Source organism: Amblyomma maculatum, chromosome 3, assembly GCF_055883805.1.
Source record: "Amblyomma maculatum isolate TAMU_Amacu chromosome 3, ASM5588380v1, whole genome shotgun sequence".
Lineage (NCBI taxonomy): Eukaryota > Metazoa > Arthropoda > Arachnida > Ixodida > Ixodidae > Amblyomma > Amblyomma maculatum.
In genome coordinates this window covers 111,399,192-111,417,353 of record NC_139346.1, presented here as the reverse complement: position 1 = coordinate 111,417,353, position 18,162 = coordinate 111,399,192, and the positions used below count along the sequence as shown (strand labels likewise).

The following is an 18,162-nucleotide window of genomic DNA, read 5'->3' as shown; positions in this document are numbered from 1 at the left end:
GATTCTTAAAAATTGGGAAAAACTAAAACTCGAGTTTCAAAACGGATCCTAGTAGACTACTGGCAAACATGACATGCGCGGCGAAAACCCGTCTGATGCACGTCGACAGCGTGGTTTCCGTTTACCGCATCGGTCACAGTTATTTCATGCCTCAACGCGGTGGTGGATTTTGCTGACTGCAAAGATGGTGTAAACATGGTTCTTATCTTTGTACAATCCGCGCGACTGCAGCAATAAATATGACAACAAGATATTTATTTAATTATATCTATTTTATCTGCAGTGCACATCTAAAGCATTTCTTTAAAGTAAATTTTTCAAATAGAAGGCCAGTACGCGGCCTCTACAGGGTCAGTTGTTCTTAGCCCTAACACGAATCCGCGTAGCAGCGCATTTCCAGTGCCCCGTTGTGACCACATCGGCAGATATTTCATGCAAAGTGGCAGGTGACGCGACGCACCACTCCAATATCTTTCTTCTCGAACGCCACTCTGCATTAATTTGCGAACATGTTAGATGCAATGGCGCTGAGCAGGTGCGAGGCCACATGGAGCCATGTTAAATGTGAGAGTGACCCTGCCCGTGGTCTCTACCACAGGGACGTTGGGTGTGTTCTGGCTTCAATGAAATGGCAATGTCCAATACCGAGGCACAAGTAGAGTGCGGTCGAACCGGGAACGTCACGCGAGCCTACAAGGTTTTCATACCCGAGTTGTCCCTCTTAAGGAAGACCTACAAACTCGTTTGCATCGGATGCCCTTTCGTATTATGGGTGATGTCTATGCACCAGTGCAAACACTTTTGAGTTTCTCATATCCGACTCTTGCACGTTAATGGAAACGCTCGAAGCGGCATGCCTTCAACATTCTTTCGCCAAAGCAGTACATCCCTTTTCTCTTTCCCCAAAAATGTCCAACGCTTTCCTGACCTGTCATCGAGGGCAAGGGGCAGGGGAGAAGGAAGAGCATGGTAGGTTTCAACCTGCACTCAAGTTTGCTATGTCGATCACCGCACCGTAACACATATTCTAGCGAGAAGAGCAAACACTTCTGAGACGGCTTTTCAGGACGTTTCCACGCCACCTGCATGAGCTTGCAAGGATAAGATTGCACCCTCTGGTGAAACATTGCATGGCATGTGTCAGATAACTGGGCTACATTGAGAGCGCCTGGGCAAGAACGCTATCTGTCACACGCGTATCTATAATGCTGCTGAGTGTGCTCCGTCGTTTATCGCGAGCCAAGCGGCTAACAGCAGCGTTTTTGGGTCACACTGCAGTACAATTGCAGCTCCACCTATGCAGTGCAGGTTCCCTCTTGGAGCCAATCTGAACCGACACAGTAGCTCTCGACGTAAATTACAAAAAAATGCGAACGTAAAACAATGAAGTATCGAAGTCCCACCAAGAGGACTTCAGTTTACATTTGCTTTTTACCTTAGCGGTGCTATTGTATTCGTCTTTCTTAATAAATCATATTCAATTTTCGCACGCTTTTAGTAGAAAGTCCACAAGCTCATACCTTCAGTCATTGTCATTGCGGCCTTCATTTTGCGTTCATTAGCGCTTATATCCTTGCACGATACTTATGAAATGAAACTTTTGAGATCATATGGATTCGCCTAAGGATTTACAGGAGCTCATCCATTCTTCTAGTATTCTCGCACTTAAGATTTGCTGATTGATATAAACATACGCTTTTTGAAAGGGATCTGGCTTAAGTACCCAGTTTCTGCTTGTGCGACAACGCTTCTAGCCACAATGTTAGCCTTTTAACGCCGCTCGGTAGAGTGTGTTTCCTGTGCTTCAGCATCAGCTGCGGCGCGAAGAGCCAAAACAATTTTTTACCAGACAGTTCATTGTTTTGTTGATTTGCTTACTGCAAAATGTTAACTTTGCGATGGGAAAAAAAAGATTTCAACCTCTTTTTGCGCCTTTGTAACTACCCCGGCTTATAGTGCTGTGAAAGTGTCTCCCTGCTCTGCATCCCGGTGATGACAACCAGAACCAATATGCCTCAGTGTTATTTGTAGTTTGTTGTGGCGCCAAGAAGTGAAAAATAACTCGGACGGTCACACTTGGGAAAGAAGTGACGCTGTGTCGCCGGCAGTATCTAAGTGGCGTAATATATACAGAGAAACAAGAACCCCAAGAGCAAACGCAGTTATCATGTCATAAAAAGTAAGCCGTAAGTGGCCGGCTTTTATCTGCACGTGAACTCTGTTCATTGGGAAAGAATAGGAACATCGTGCGACACATTATTCACAGGTTCTACGCGATAAAAACAACCATTCATCCCTTATCTAGGGCAGGATGGTCCAAATTACAAGTGCCCTTGCAGGCTGACGACAGCCCCCTCCCATTTGCTTCCTTGTTACTTCAGTTCGACACCATCACGTGAACATTTCGCCAACATTCCACTAGTGAGAATACCGGGCGTTACAGCTTAATGAAAAGGAATGCGAAAAAAGCCCAAGATATAACGTCAACGACAAAAATGATATAAATTGAATACCTGTGTTAATCAACGCTATCCACTTCTGCTCCTTTTGGTTTACCTGCGGGAAGCGTAGAGGCGAAGCTCTGAGCGCCTCGGAGTAGGGCCTCGAAAGGCGCACTGGAGAGCTCGACCCTTCTGGAAGGAGACTCGCGAGCTGATGCGCTACGGGGCGGTTCCTGAACAGCAGCGAGCGTCGGCTGTACCCACAGTGGGGGTCCTCCATGTGGGACAACTTGCGCTCGAGAGTTGTGCTCGTCTGGAAGCAAAATGGGGTTATGAAATATTTTCATCTGTATATGTGATAATGGAGTGGTCTCAGTTTTGCAAAACGTCTTCCAGTCTAGGGCGGGAGGTGTGAGCTGGAGCGAAATGTCAGCGGCATCAAAAGCAGAACGGCTACGTATGTTCTTCAAGGAGATCGAGAAGCTCGTGTTTTCGACGTCATGCCTGTCAACAGGAGTTCATACGAAAGCAGTCCCCCATGTCCTTAGGACAAAATATTTATTTGCATTTGAAGATTACTCATTAACAGTGGCACTGTACAGCAGGCGGGTGGATATTCTACATTGTCATTGGTAAATTCCCTCAATAAAGTTGGATTCAGGCAAAACGATTGAAGGTGATAGCTATATCAAAGTTTTGCAAATACTCCTCACTTAATTTATTCTCTTGGATCACTCGTACAGCTACTGAAATTGTCAGCCCATTCAAAGCTCGCTCCTCATTTTCAGCATTCTCAAAACCACCTCGGTAACACTCTTCGCACCTGTAGCTCAGTGACTTCCTGGTTGTGACAAGAGGCACATGCGCTGTTCAGCCAACATCACTGTCGCTCTCACCCTGTGGTAGCCTGGCCATGGCCGCCACAATATCATGCACCATCGGCGACTGCGGTGTCTTGCGTCCGACTCCTTTCTACGAAGTGGACACTGAACGCAAGCTCTGAACTAGTATATTTATACATGGCCTTCGGGAGAAACACCTATTCAGATGCGGACCACCCTTAGGTCGACCGCAGGATGTAGATCAGTGAATAAAAGGACTTCATCATTGACCCCTACTAGGCTTTCTACTGGTTTAAATCGTGAATGAGACCTTCACTCTTATTTTGAAATTATTTCGTGCCACAGGGCACGCTAGAACAATACAAAAGACTCTGCTGAAGAAGTACTGGAGAATGAAGGCAAGCGCTGCTGCGGGTGTGCCAAACAACACAGTGAAACTGACTGTCGTTAAAATCCAGATTACCTTAGCGTCTAGCCCTAATTGCCTCCGCAGCTACTCTCAAACCTATTATGTACGGCTTATAAACTGCTTACTCCTTCTGTTGGCAATTTAGCCGTTGCGTTGATTAGGCATACTTACAGTCTTAGTAAAAAAAAAGTCATAAAGCCATATTATTTTGGTCTCAGCCACAACATGAAGCTGTCGCGGCATCCTTCAAAACTAAAGGGCAGTAAACTGATATAAAATAGCTTCTTGCTGTGCCAAGAAACTATTTTGTCGCACTCCACCTCCATGCAAAGGTATACTAAGGTCATATGCTCGCCTTAGTGAGAGCTACGACGTCCTTGGCAAGAGCGTCCATGCGTTGCAAGAAGAGGCGCTCCTGCTGGGCCAGCAGACGGCTAACTTCCTCCTTTTGCTGCAGCAACTGCTGCGACAGGCTCGCCAAAGCCTGGCCCTCCGAGAAGGACCCCGGTGGCTCGACGGACATCTCCCATGGGCTAGCCTCACCGGCGGCGGTCGCACCGCCGGGATGCCTAGGCCCGCTCGCCGCCAGGCTGTCGCACTTGCGCTGCAGCTCGTCCAGCCGACACAACAGCTCATCGCGGAACAGCAGCTGCGAGCAGTGAAGCTCAGAGTTAGTTCATACCAGTCAGTTATGTATGTTGTTATTGCATAACCATCAATAAAATATAACATGTGTTCGCACATCTGGCAATGACGTATTGAGTCACAGGCTAGTGGAAACAGTCAATCGAATCAGTTTGCGGCACATAAGCGATACTGCAGCGCTATGTAGAACGCTATGCCACTGCTTCCACAGAATAACTGTTGAAAGTCATTACAAAGGCTGCACTCAAGTTCATGCCATATTAGTCTGCTCCCTGTTTTATGTTACTTGTTTCTTTGCTCCTCTCTCCATTACTGTTTTTTGAGTTGCCTAATTCTGCATCTAAGGCCGACGAGGGTGAGACTTAGTTTGGTCAAAAAATTTGCGTTTATGGTTTTGCAATAATGTTATAGATAATTTAACGTGCGCTGTGCGATGTCAGTGCACGTTAAAGAACCCCAGGTGGTCGAAATTTCCGGAGTCCTTCACTACGGCGTCTCTCATAGCCTGAGTTGCTTTGGGACGTTAAACCCCACAAACCAACCAACCAACCATTTTCATTCTGAGAATATATCACACTTTTGTATTTGCGGTTAACAATATTTTGTTCTTTTCGTTTAAGACATTGACAGAAAAATCGGGTGCACCTGGGCACGGCAACTTCCTTATCGACCCTTGCAGAAAGTAATTTCTGTGTAGTTTTTGATCAGAAACTCCGGTTTCAGTTTCGGTATGGCACATGCTCTTGTGATGGATGCTGTAAAACGCATTTACCACGACCCGCTGTGAATTTATGATGCGTTCACGGTATGGTGTCTAAAACCACATCTTTCAAGCTCAAAACAATTGACACAGCTGTCGATGATACAATTGCAATGATTAATACAGAAACGTGGCACGAGTAACAGTGCTGAAACATTAAAGAGCCAATCCGAGACCTCTGTGTGTGTCAACGGCAACATCTATAAACAGAAGCGGGCCAAAAAAGTGATTTCAAGGTGACGTCCTAAGCGAAACAGAAAGAAAGGACCGAATAAACAATGGCAAAACTACAGCAATGCAGCTATGCTGCCACTTCCAAACACTACAGCCCAGCGAATATTTGAATAAAACTGTTTGCAAAGACTATATTGGCGTTTTTCTCAAAACAACATTTTGGATGTTTGTGTACCTTTTTACTCGGCAGCTATGCAGCATAAGCAAGCACAAAATCTCATATGTGTTAATTAGTGGCTTTCACATATTTGGAGCTAGGATGAATGACTTAGGAACATTTCAATTTTTCAGTACATAAAGACCAGTCATAAGTAATAATGTTCATGCAATAACAAAGCAAAAAACATGACAAGTCGAGCTTTGTTTTATGCGCGTGATTTTAGTTCCACTTCGTAAAGCCTTTATTGCTATACCTTTGTACAAAATTGCAATGTCTTGCGAATAGTAAATCTCAAGTAAAATGTACATACATTAAAAAATAAAAACAAAAATAAATATACTACTCAGAGGTTAAAACCAATTTTTAACTAGAATATATTTTTGGCTAACTTTAAAATTTCTTGCTAAATGTATGGCAATAGCTTTCACTACTACTTCTGTACAGCGAAATCTTGATACGCATTGTCAATGTCGCACCCCACCTTAAATTAGAAAGTATGTAGTTTGCATTTTTCATTTATGGAGATAAAATTGCGAGCATCAAGGTGATAGAGAGAGAGAGAGAGAGTATGCTCTTATTAGTAAACGAAATCGCGCAGGTGGTTTTCATTAGCTCAGTTCAAAATGCCGCATGCAGGTAGGGTGTGGTTAACTCTTGAAGTTTAACCGAAGAAAGGTGTGAAGGAGGTGCCATAAGAATGCTGTCTCCTCCCGTATAAAAGGCCACACAGCATAAAAGGCCACAACTACATAAATGTAGGCTTATTACTACCTCTGAACATATGCACCACAGTCACCCTTGCACATCGCACAGCGCAATTCGCCCCGTTCTACCCACTTTTACCGTTATGAGCGAAAAAAAGCATGCGCCGAGTGAAACAGACGTCGTTTCTAGTCCGTAACAGACAGCTCACCTAAAGGCTACAGGAAATAAATGGTGGCATCAACACCAGCTATAGCCAATATTTTTTCTAGCTTTTCAGTACTATGCTCATCTTTCAATTTCTCTTTTGAACTATTTTCTTGTCTTGTTCGTTCGCAGTTATTGCGTCTTTCCTTTCACCATAAGGCGGCCCCCTCACCTTGTCTTCATTATGTTCGGTGCCATCGTCGCCAGGCTGCTGCCGCTGGAGAAGCAAAAGACCCCTGAGCTCCTGCAGCCCGCGTTGCAGCTCGGCCGTCGAGGCCAGGCCTGTGCCGGTGGCCACTCGCTGCCACTGGGCGAGCAGCGCATCCTCTGTGGGTGCCGGCTTGTCAGGGTGGCGCCGAACCACATGCGCTTGCAGGTACGGTAGGCTAACGAACACCTTGCGGCAAAACGGACACGGCTGCAGGGCGCGATGCGGGAAGGAGAAAGTGAGCATCACTCAGTCACAATAAGTACCTATACAGCCAAACCCACTGATTACAATGAAACATTATATTGAACATAACAATGAACTACCGCGGCACCTTCAGATGTTTCTTGTTTTCTAGGGTAAAATATACCCTCAAAAACACTGCTGTCGTTGCGCATTATTGGCTGTAACAATCAACTGTCACTGAGACACTTTAAAGGAGACAAAATATGGGAACGCTGCAACCACGCCAGTAAAACCGCGCTCACACTGCGGAAACACAGGCATAGGGAGCTAGCGGATCCTACTGATGGATTGGCCTGGTGATGTGAAGTTAAAATCCCATGTGACTATAGGCATACAGGTTCAGTGTTCATCGAAAAGCTTACATGTCGTGACGGCGCAAGGTAGGACACAAGAAAAACTTTCCGAAGTCGCTTTCGATGGAGTAGTCCATTATTATCGTTTCTTAGGGTGTGCGTCCCGTGGAAAACGCGCCTATGCGTCAGAGCCGGTGCAAATTGCATATGCCACGTTTGATATGCGTTATTTCGTCAGTCATTGAGGTGAACGCGGTTTGTAGGCATCGGTCTTGCTTTTGATTTCCGCCGTAACAGTTCCCTCTGTTCTGCAACACCATCGAATTTTTTCATCAAAAATTGATTACAAAAAGCAGGCTTTATTCGGAATGCCACTAAAGCGAAGATTCGGGAAGCTCCCACCGAGGTACTGATAATGGCGGTATGCAGAGACATGAAGTCATGCACATTGACAATGCAGTTAAGAAAAACGTATATTGCATCGAAAAGATGATCCTCTTGGCTGCCACATAAGCTGACAGTGCCGATAAATAGGAGCCGTTTGAAAGGATGCCTTACTAACAATACAGAACCTCAGTGGCTTCACAGTTGTTAAACGTCCTCCACATCGATATATGCAGCAATTAGGCATTCTACAAGGAAATGCGAACCAAAAGTTCCGTGAAGCATACAAAGCTCACTAATATAGATCAGTTGATGCAAACAAATTAACATCGTAAATATGCTTCATACCATTAAATGGTCCGATGTTTTTCATTTCCTTCATTTTTGACATAACTAATTTTAACAATCACTGGAACAGCATTGATGCCTCCTTGATATTTCTGTATCCTTATAAGTGAGTTTAAATGTGTATAGTATAAAAACAAAAGATGATGTGCAAAGTCGATTGGACTTAATGTTTGAATATTCAGAACGTACTCACAAAGGTACCTGTGCGGAAAACAAAATAAACGGAGCAAGCGTTTACATTCTAGCATTTTTCGCATGTTGCGTAATTGAAACTGGCAGTCAGGATATGTGCGAACCGAGAGTGGACGCCAGTGACCTTCGCTTGGACAAATATTGTTTTGTTGTCTTCAGTGCAGAAAGCATGATTTTAATTTGAACGGAAAAGTATGCTTCGTTTACTTGTGACCGAACCTGTATATCATATACAATGCAATAAAACTGTTTGTTATTCTGCTCTAATCGCTTCTGTGCCTCCTGTGCGGCACCTTCTTGATCGTGTCTCCGACAATTTTAAGTTCTGTGCTTTTAACCTTAACCAAGTCTTCTTGACCAATATAGTCGTGTAAGCGTTGTGAGATCATAAGATTTCATTTTTTATATAAGAATTCTGATTAGCACATTGACATGTATCTGTTCACTAATCTTGCCCACCCCGCCGTGGTGGCGCAGTGTTTACGGCGCTTGACTTCTATGCCCAAGGACGCGGGATGAAATTCCGGCCTCGGCGATCGCATTTCGATGGAGACGAAAAGCCAGGCGCGCGTATGCTGTGCGATGTCAGTGCACGTTAAAGAGTCCCAGATGGTCGAAATTTCCAGAGTCCTCCACTACGACATCTCTCATAGTCTGAGTCGCTTTGGGACGTTGAACCCCCCAAAAATAAAATAAATAAGAACTAACCTTTGCCAAAGTGAAACGTAAGCCTCGTTGGCGACACCAGTTCTGACAGCCGTATCATCAGATGCTCCATTAATCGATGCGGTGGAAGTTAACTGCTTCTGTACGGACACCCACAAATGTCTGAGACGTTTCAGCAAGGTCAGATTAAGATCAAATGTCTCTCCATTGAGCTCGTTAAGTACACCGAGATTTTATAACATGTGTGTTTTTCTCGGTTGTTTATTTCTACGGCGAATATGTGTATGCAAGGCTACTAATATTTCAAAAAAGGCGGAGTATGCTGATCCTGTGGAACCAACCAAATTACTGGTGTTAAAGAGTCGCTGAGGCTTGCTTGATATTGCCGAATGATCTGTCTTACTACTTGCATTTTCAGCTAACTTGATAGAATGCGTTAACCGATCTCTTTAAATCAGCAACTAATAGATCTTAAAACCGGAAGTATCAGATGAATAGACGGATTACGGATAGACGGATGCAGAAGACTAAGGTAATATTCAACAGCCTCGGGAAGGAACAGCAGTTCACATTAGGTAGCGAAATACTGGAAGTAGTAGGCGAATATGTCTACTTAGGACAGGTAGTAACCGCAGATCCAGACCATGAAAAGAAAATAACAAGAAGAATAAGATTGGGATGGAGCGCATTTGGCAAGCACTCGCAGATTATGACTAGCAGCTTACCGGTATCGCTTAAGAGGAAAGTATACAACAGTTGCATCTTGCCTGTACTCACCTATGGGGCTGAAACGTGGAGGCTAACCAAGAAAGTTCTACTTAAGTTGAGGACAACCCAGAGGGCTATGGAACGAAAAATGGTAGGGGTAACATTAAGAGATAGAAAGCGTGCAGAGTGGGTCAGACAAATAACTCAACTTACCGACATTGTAGTAGAAATTAAGAAGAAAAAATGGACATGGGTAGGACATGTAGTGCGAAGAGAGGATAACCGATGGTCGCTGAGGGTAACAAACTGGATTCCAAGGGAAGGAAAGCGTAGCAGGGGGCGGCAGAAAGTTAGGTGGGCGGATGAGATTAAGAAGTTCGCAGGGGTCAAGTGGATGCAGCTAGCACAGAACCGGGTTAAGTGGAGAAATATGGGAGAGGCCTTCGCCTTGCAGTGGGTATAATCAGGCTGATGATGATGATGATGAGACGGATTACACTAGTGCCATGTCTTAATCAACGCACTAATCCATCCTGACCCACAAATCATTAGGTGGCGGATCCCAGATGTCGGACCGACTTTGAAATTTTTGGGGTATACCATTAGCAAACTTTTCGGATTCACTTCTTTCGGAGTCCTGGTCCATCATGCATCTAGTCGAAACTTTTGCGCGGGCAACTGCAAACTAGGCTGCTCGCCTGCCTAAGTTTTCGAGCATTCTTTCCCAATTTGGTGGCATTTCATGATTGGGTCCTTGATGTCACATGAATTTTATAACGTCACAACTACGTCGACTAATCAACCAATCTTTCGACACAGAACGTGAGTCCAAGCTGCAGCGCACACAAGACGAGGGTCTGAGAACGTGAGGACACATACAGCGCTAACTTCCTACAAATTTATTCGGAAAAACGGCATCTTTATATATACACAGTACATCGTCGCGATCACACAAGTCATGTACGGGATCAGCAGGAACGAAGGTAACCTATTTCGTTCTTTGAAAATTAACACAGGGGTACTCACGCATGCACTTCCTAATCGGGCTATCCTTTCCACTTCGGTTTTCTAATTAAAGTTGTTGGAAGTTAGCGCTGTGTGTGTCCTCTCGTTCTCAGACCCTCGTCTTGTGGGCGCTACAGCTTGGAAGTATGAACCAACAAGCCCAAATTTCGACATTACAGAACATGAGGTTTTACCTCGTCAAAAGCTTAAATTCTGCCGTACTGATATGGACATATATTAAAAAGTGTGTACTTGTTCCAGCTAATCAAGTGGTTCTGTAGTCCACAATTGGCTACACCGCAGTATGAGTCTTTTCGCCAAATTGTAGACTTTAGCGCATGCTCAGTAGTGGTGGAGAGGCAGCGCTCTCAGATGGTGGAAATTACAGCAGCTCAATTCCTAGCCAGCTATAAAAAGTGGGAACGCAGATGGAGAGGATCAGGTAACTATAGATTTGTTGAAGGACGGGGGGGATATTGTACTAGAAAAACTGGCCACCATGTATACGCAGTACCTGGTGTCGTTGACGGCATCGGAAGCATGGAAGGACGCAAACATTTTCTTTATTCATAATAAAAGCGACGCAAATGACTTGAAAAATTAGACCAATCAGCTTACTGCCTGTTTTGTATAAGGTATTTGCCGAAGTAATCGCTAAAAGAATCAGGATAACTTTAGATTACAACCAAGCAAAATATCAAGCAGGTTTTCGGAAAGGATACTCTACTATCAATAATATACATACCATCAACCAGGATATAGAAAAATGCTCGGAATATAACCAGCCCTTATACATAGCAATGATGATTATGAAAAGCATTCGACTCGGTGGAAACATCGGCGGTCATGCGAGCATTGCAAAATCAGAGTGCAGACCAGCCATTCGTGAACGTGCTGGAAGATATATATAGGGGATGCACACCAACTATAGTTCTGCATAATGAAAGTAACAAAATTCCTATAAAGGAAGGTGTTAGGCAAGGAGACATGATCTCGCCAATACTAATCACAGCTTGCTTAGAAGAGGTATTCAGAGACTTGGAATGGGAGAGGTTAGGGATAAGGGTAGATGCAGAATACCTCAGTAATCCGCGATTTGCTAATGACATTGCCTTGCTAAGTAACTTAGGGGATGAATTGCAAAGAATGATTGATAACGTAGACAGCAAAAGTAGACAGGTACGCCTGACAATCAATATGCAGAAGACTAAGGTAATGTTCAATAGCCTAGGGAAGCAACAGCAGTTTACGTTAGGTAGCGAAGCACTGGAAGTAGTAGGCAAATATTTCTACTCAGGGTAGGCAGTAACCGCAGATCGGGACCATGAAAGAGAAATAACAAGGAGAATAAGAATGGGATAGAGCCCATTTGGTAAGTACTCCCAGATTATGACTAGCAGCTTACCGGTATAGCTAAAGAGGAAAGTATATAACAGTTGCATCTTACCTGTACTCACCTATGGGGCTGAAACGTGGAGGCTAATAAAGAGGGTTCTACTTAGGTTGAGGACAACGCAGAAGGCTACGGAAAAAAAAAATCGTACGGATAATGTTAAGAGTTAGGAAACGTGCAGAGTGGGTCAGAAAAATAACTCAAGTCACTGACATTCAGTGCAAATCAAGAAGAATTGGGCACAGACAGGACATGTATCGCGACGAAAGGATAACCAATGGCCGCTTAGGGTAACAAACTGGATTCTAAGGGAAGTAAAGCGTAGCAGGGGAGGCAGAAAGTTAGGAGGGCGGATGAGGTTAAGTTCGCAGAGGTCAACTGGATGCAGCTATCACAGGACCGCGTTAATTGGAGAAATATGGGAGAGGCCTTCGTCCTTCAGTGGGTACAGTCAAGCTGATGATGATGATGGTCATGATGAATTCCTAGCTTCACTATCTTTTTTGTGTTTGGAGGCATTTATTTATCGTTCTTTAGACGCAGTGCATAATGGCGATAAAATAGCGCCACGACCATGTGGACTAATAAGGGTTGTGTAGTTACGTCATCATTGGTTTACTGTAGGTTAATTTGAATTGCCTGTTTAATTCCATATGATTTTGACGTCACTACCCTATCGAGCAGTCATAAAGTTTCGTGACAAAGACCACGAGGTTAGCATCTCGACGACAACTTCAATGTCATCGTACTAAACCAACCACATGCCTCCAGTAGTAGGCGCACCAACCACATGAGTATATCACGTACTAAGCGGAAACGCAGTGTCGCTGATATAATCACGCTTTCTGATACCAACGCTCAGAGGAAAGCACACTTGGTGCGCCCAGTACTACCGAACTGCACCTGCGTGAAAAGCACGTAGGAATACGTAACTGCACCGGTGGGCGCAAGCCTGTCGGAGCGCAGCATCTCCAGCTGCTGGTTTTCGATGATGCGCCGGCGCTTGCGATTCTCACGCTGCAGCTCGCGGATGGCCTCCTGGTCGCATATGCGGAACTTGCGCTCTTCCTCCAGCGCCTCTGTAGCCTCCGCCAGCTGCTCCTCGGTGTCGGTTAGGGATTGTAGTAGAAGCTCTTGCGAGTGCTGTGCATCCAAACCCCAAATTCAAAATCAGCCGAAAGAAGAACAGGCCTTCGCAGCATACCTAATCAGAACGCAATAAAGTTAGCCAGCCAGAAGGTCGTTAATGTAATATTTATGGCAGAAGAAAATTACAGCAGTTAAATCGAGGCCATTTCTCAAAATGTAGGGCGTAATTTATGTGCAGTGCAAGGAGGATTCTCGCACTTCAAGAATACGCATATATAACGAAAGACTGAATGACGGTATTATCGCACCAATAAATTGACCTTGGTGCTTTACTGCGGACAATAATATGACATAATTGATTTTAGTGCAAGCATGAGACTATAATAGTGGGACGCCAGACAGCCGGTGTTTGGAATAAATACCTGCCAGAATGATATATTTCTCTGCTAGTACGCAGTCTGTGAAAGTAAATGTGAATTACAACCAGTCCTGTATTGCAAAAAGACTCTCGATACCAAATTACTCACGAGCTCTTCATTGTCGGTGTGCGTAAAATATAGATCATCCCGAAATAATAGGCCAGAATTTCGAGGAGGGGAGGACACGAGTCTGATTAAGATAGCTCATACTCGGAGTCGCTGTGATCGATCTGTAACGCCTGTCCTCAAAAGGATATAGATATAAGAATTTTTAAGAAAGGCCGGGCTTTTCGGTTTTCTTTTATTGAACCCTCTTGCCTTGTTAACATATCCCGTTTAGCTGCCACGGAAATAAGCTAAGCAGCTAGAGATGGAGGAGGTTTAGGTAAAACCAGTGCAAACGTATTATGAACTAACATGCACAATCCTAAAAACAGAGCAGTGCATGAAACGGCTTGCCGAACCGTTCATTATGACCTTTTTTCTGACTGGTAATCAGGCGACCTATGTAACATATACTCCCACGACCAGGAGTAGTATTACGCCAATATACGCAAGTCGTCATTTACCACGCGAAACATTCATGTCTTCATTTGTACGCCTCTCTGAGTTTTACACAGACTGTAGATAGAGCAGAGATAGCGGACATGTTGCCAAACAAAACTCACCGTCAGGTACTCTATGCACAGCTGAGCCAGCTTGAATAACTTGACGAAGTTGGGGTCCACTGATGTTCCTTCCTGCAAATGCGTCAGAACATTGCATTAACATTACGGAAGCTATAAAATCAGCAGAAGTACATGTCAATGCAGAACATTTTTTGGGAAGTGATAATTTTCACGATTATGCGATATAAACGGGTGCTTATAACGTTCGCTTAAACTTTCAGAACATTGCTCTAAATGCTACTATTTCCGCTGTGTACTCTTTAGTGCATAGTACTAGCAAATGCAGCAGCTAGTTCTACATCTTGCTCCGGTAGAAGTGCGAATAGACAGTGCACGAAGAAACCAAGCCATTATAATTGTCGGTTGTTGAAATTATGTTCCCAATTACACCCAACTTTAATCGCTTGCCATGGGCCAATGGCGTCCATTAGGCCCTGAATTAACAAGGTTAAAAAGGTAAAATATGTGTCTATGACGAATGTCCTTAGCATGCAACTTTCGTGTAGACAACATATTAACAAGAGAGGAGCGAGAGAATTTGGCTCATTCAAGAAATTATCGCCATTTCTGTATTAAACAAACCTGGGAGCTGATAGCTGTAGGTCCTTGAGTGGCCTACTTTTACAGATCCTTGCTAGTTGAGTATTGTATGATGCTACCGGCAGAAGTGCAGTCAATGACACAAACTTGCTGAATGCGGATTTGATGAATTAAAACAAAACACCTCTATATTGGGTAAAGCATACCAACAATATCTAAATATTCATCTGACCACATACGCGCTCCATCCGCTGGAGTGAATACCAGCTGAGCGTTTTTCTAGGATAGGCGGCAATAATCTTTCCGCGCGTATCTGAAGTCCTCAAAATTTGTCCGATAATGAACCCATTAAGACGCCGAAACAAAGTGGCAAAACTTAAAAGTTAATTTAAAATCTTAATCAACACACTGCTAAGAAAGTTTCGAGAAAATTATAAAAAAGTTAGTGCAGCCTCTCGCTGACAACGCTATGTAAATATCGATACATATTAAAAAGAGATGCGATTACTTAGTTCTCATTTAAAACTAGATATCGGTTATTTTCTAGCGAGCAAAATTTCTGTTTCTATCCAAGCGACAGCGTTAGAGCTTTTGTTAGGGCTGGCGATTAGAGCTAGCTACGTTGTAATAGCATCCAAATGGGAAAGAATTCCTAACATTCAATGGTAGGTTAATATGCACTTTAGCTCATTGTCGAATATAGTCGCGATGTTAGTGTGGCTTTGCTGCCCGCTTCACGAACACAAGTTTTGGGGTGCTCAATGTAAAGCTGGAAGCCATATTTTGATAGAGGCAAAATAATCAAAATAAGCTACAGCAATGTTATTTTGGGGCATAATCAATCAAATAAGTGTACCCCATACTATGGGGTACACTTATTTTACTCCATATATGGGGGTAACATAAGTGTACATTATGATAGAAAGGCATAATTAATAAGAAGCGATGTGATCTAGTTGTGACCATTTCATGACGCCTAAGGATCGCAAACCACGTTGAAAATTGGGCAAGCGCATACATGCAGGAAGTCAAGTGCATATTTTGAAGACTCCCCTACAACGAATGACACAGATTAATGAAGACCAAAAGAATGACATTTAGTGTAATCTTCACAACTGCATAAGGGTAGTCAAAAGGGCATATTCTTTTCATTTGGTCTTCTCAACAATAATCAAATTGATAGCGCTAAAGTTTTTCATCCTAGCTATGCTCGATGGACTCATGGACACCGAAACCGATTATAAAGCACTTTTAAGCTCACAAAGCTCGTAGAACGAAGCAATCCAAAAATGTGCTTACCAGATGCCCCAGTAGGTCAGGCATTAACAGCAAAAATTTTGCTTCAGCCGAGTGTTTCAGCGACGTCTCTTTGCACGATTCGATAATTATAGACATACAAGATTCGTCAACTTTACTAACATAAAACTGAGGCGCCCATACCACAAACACAGGTCGCAGTCCGTTCCACACTCTACCAAAAAGACCGTAAAGGTTCGTCTACGCGTGCTTCGATGTGATCCACACGAAGTGATTTCTAGACGCAGATTCCCGCTGCAGAGTTAGCAGCATGCCTATAGTCTTTCGGTGCCTGCTCCAGAATTAGGAAAAGACAGCAACTGATTTTGAAAAATAACCGAAGCGTTCGGAATTAAGGCGCCAAAGACAACTGTCTGTACGCCACTTCGAGGACCCTCAGTGAAACAAAAAGGCGCCATTATTTTCCTTCCTTCTCTTTTTTTCTTTTCGTGGATCTATGTACTTCACGTCAAGAAAAGGTGCACCGTGCTACTACGGGGATGGCCATCGAAGGTACTTCTTCCATGCTTGTAATCTCGTAAAAGGGGGGTTTATTTCTATCTGCCTTTTCCCTCGCTCTTTTTCTCTTGCTTGGGGCTAGGTTTTCTCCTGGTAGTCCTTCCTCTCACCGTTACATATAAAAGTGATCGCTGTGCTCTTCGGGGCTCAGGTATCACTAGGTAAGGCTTGGTTGCTTTGCAGCTGAGCCAAGGTAGAAATTTCAATTAGCTTTTTTACGGAAACTGTCAGTCGGTGCGTTACGATATGGTAAGCTGGTTCATCACCGCATGACTAAGACCCCAAGTGACCATAAACTTGGTCTTTTATCTTTAAAGAACATTCATTTTCATCATTCTCAGAGATCACGAAATGGGCGCGCGATGTCGCAGCTTTATACTTGGTAGTCCAAAGTTTAGGGGAATCCCCCAGGTGGATTGAGGCATGCATTAAAAAAAGTGATTACTCATTAGAATCCACTTAAGCAGAGGAATGCGGCTACACAGGCTACAAACCTTTATAGCTTTTTTTTTTGTAGTTTGGCTGCGCTTTGTTGGACGTCAATGAGGAGTGTTTCTACTATATAAAATGTGGTATTAGCAAAAAGAAGCAAAAACGAGCTATCGTTCTTTTGAAATTCTTTTAACCGCCCTTAACTAGTGGCAATTATTTCTTTTCATAACATTTGTTCCGCGATTTTGTTCTTGCTTAAAGATTGTCCCTGTCCTTGCTAGGTGCGTTGTTGTGACAAATGGGCCATCCTCAATTCGCTCAGGTTCATGGTTGCTGCCCTATTCCTGCTCTTCGCCAATGCCGATTGCTTTCTGCCTGGTTACTGCTCCCTTGTGGCCTCGCTCGTCCGTTCTCACAGATGGTTGTGCCCTTTGATTTATATGTTTTTCGAAACTACCTTGTGAGGGCAACGGGCAACGTTCATTTGCCACAGGCCTTTGAGCAGATACGCGCGTTTGTTGCGGTGTTGCTGTTTCAGTTTTGTGTCGTACTGTCTCTATTTCCTGTTTTCCATCATCGCGTTTTATGTTGTCGCGTCCTTTGTCACATTTCCTTTTTCCATCCCTCACGCGGTGAAATATATATTAGGTCAACGCCACTCCTCGTGTGTTTTGCTGCGTACTTTCTCTTTCAAGCTCTATCTCTTAGCCATACTAAACCGCATAGTAAAAAGCTCTGCCCAACGATTGGCAGAGATGCGTGACTCAGGCAATGCTCGGTAAGGCGGAAATTTTCTTACTTCCATGAGCAAGCAGACAGCAAACAAGCTGTCACAGGAATAAGGCACTTCAAAGCCTCTCAGTATGCCTATCAATTCTTAGAACAAGAGCAGTTTTCTAACTTGGGCAGTGACCCAATATTTTTAAGTTTATAATGCATTCACCATTTCAGTCTGCGTTCTGTCAAACGTTCGACTACGTAAAAACTAGTTATCTTGGTTCTGATTCAATGCACCCTCATACCCGATGAGCACTTTTCTGGCACGCCACTGACAATATTTTTGCACCAAAATGGAGCATTACCGCTTTCACACTGAAGAAGAACCTGCTTGAAGCCCAATGCACCCAGATCGTTTTATACAATGCTTAGCGGCTGAAAGGTGATAACGTTCACGCTCCCCCGATTCGATTACTACCCTGAGTTAACTAGCAAATAATGAGCTGTTCGGGACTTGTCGCCGTATGGACCTGTGACGGGCTTGAAAAATAGCACACTAAACTTACCGTCTTTTCTACAAAGTTGAGGTGGACGGAAGAATTGCGCGTAATTCGGATAGAAGTTGCTTCCGTCAATGTT

At 43.9% G+C, this 18,162-nt stretch overlaps 1 protein-coding gene across 1 annotated transcript in view; it reads right to left on the bottom strand.

Annotated features, from left to right (window-relative positions):
• The window catches only part of DZIP1 (DAZ interacting zinc finger protein 1), a 56,787-nt gene that overhangs the window by 33,598 nt on the left and 5,027 nt on the right, over positions 1-18,162 (bottom strand). The window contains exons 3-7 of the mRNA XM_084596835.1: positions 14,020-14,091; positions 12,777-12,986; positions 6,573-6,818; positions 4,048-4,341; positions 2,557-2,754 (exon numbers count right to left, since the gene is read on the bottom strand). Coding sequence (XP_084452961.1) covers positions 2,557-2,754; positions 4,048-4,341; positions 6,573-6,818; positions 12,777-12,986; positions 14,020-14,091 — 1,020 coding nt within the window. The remainder of the gene's footprint in view (positions 1-2,556; positions 2,755-4,047; positions 4,342-6,572; positions 6,819-12,776; positions 12,987-14,019; positions 14,092-18,162) is intronic.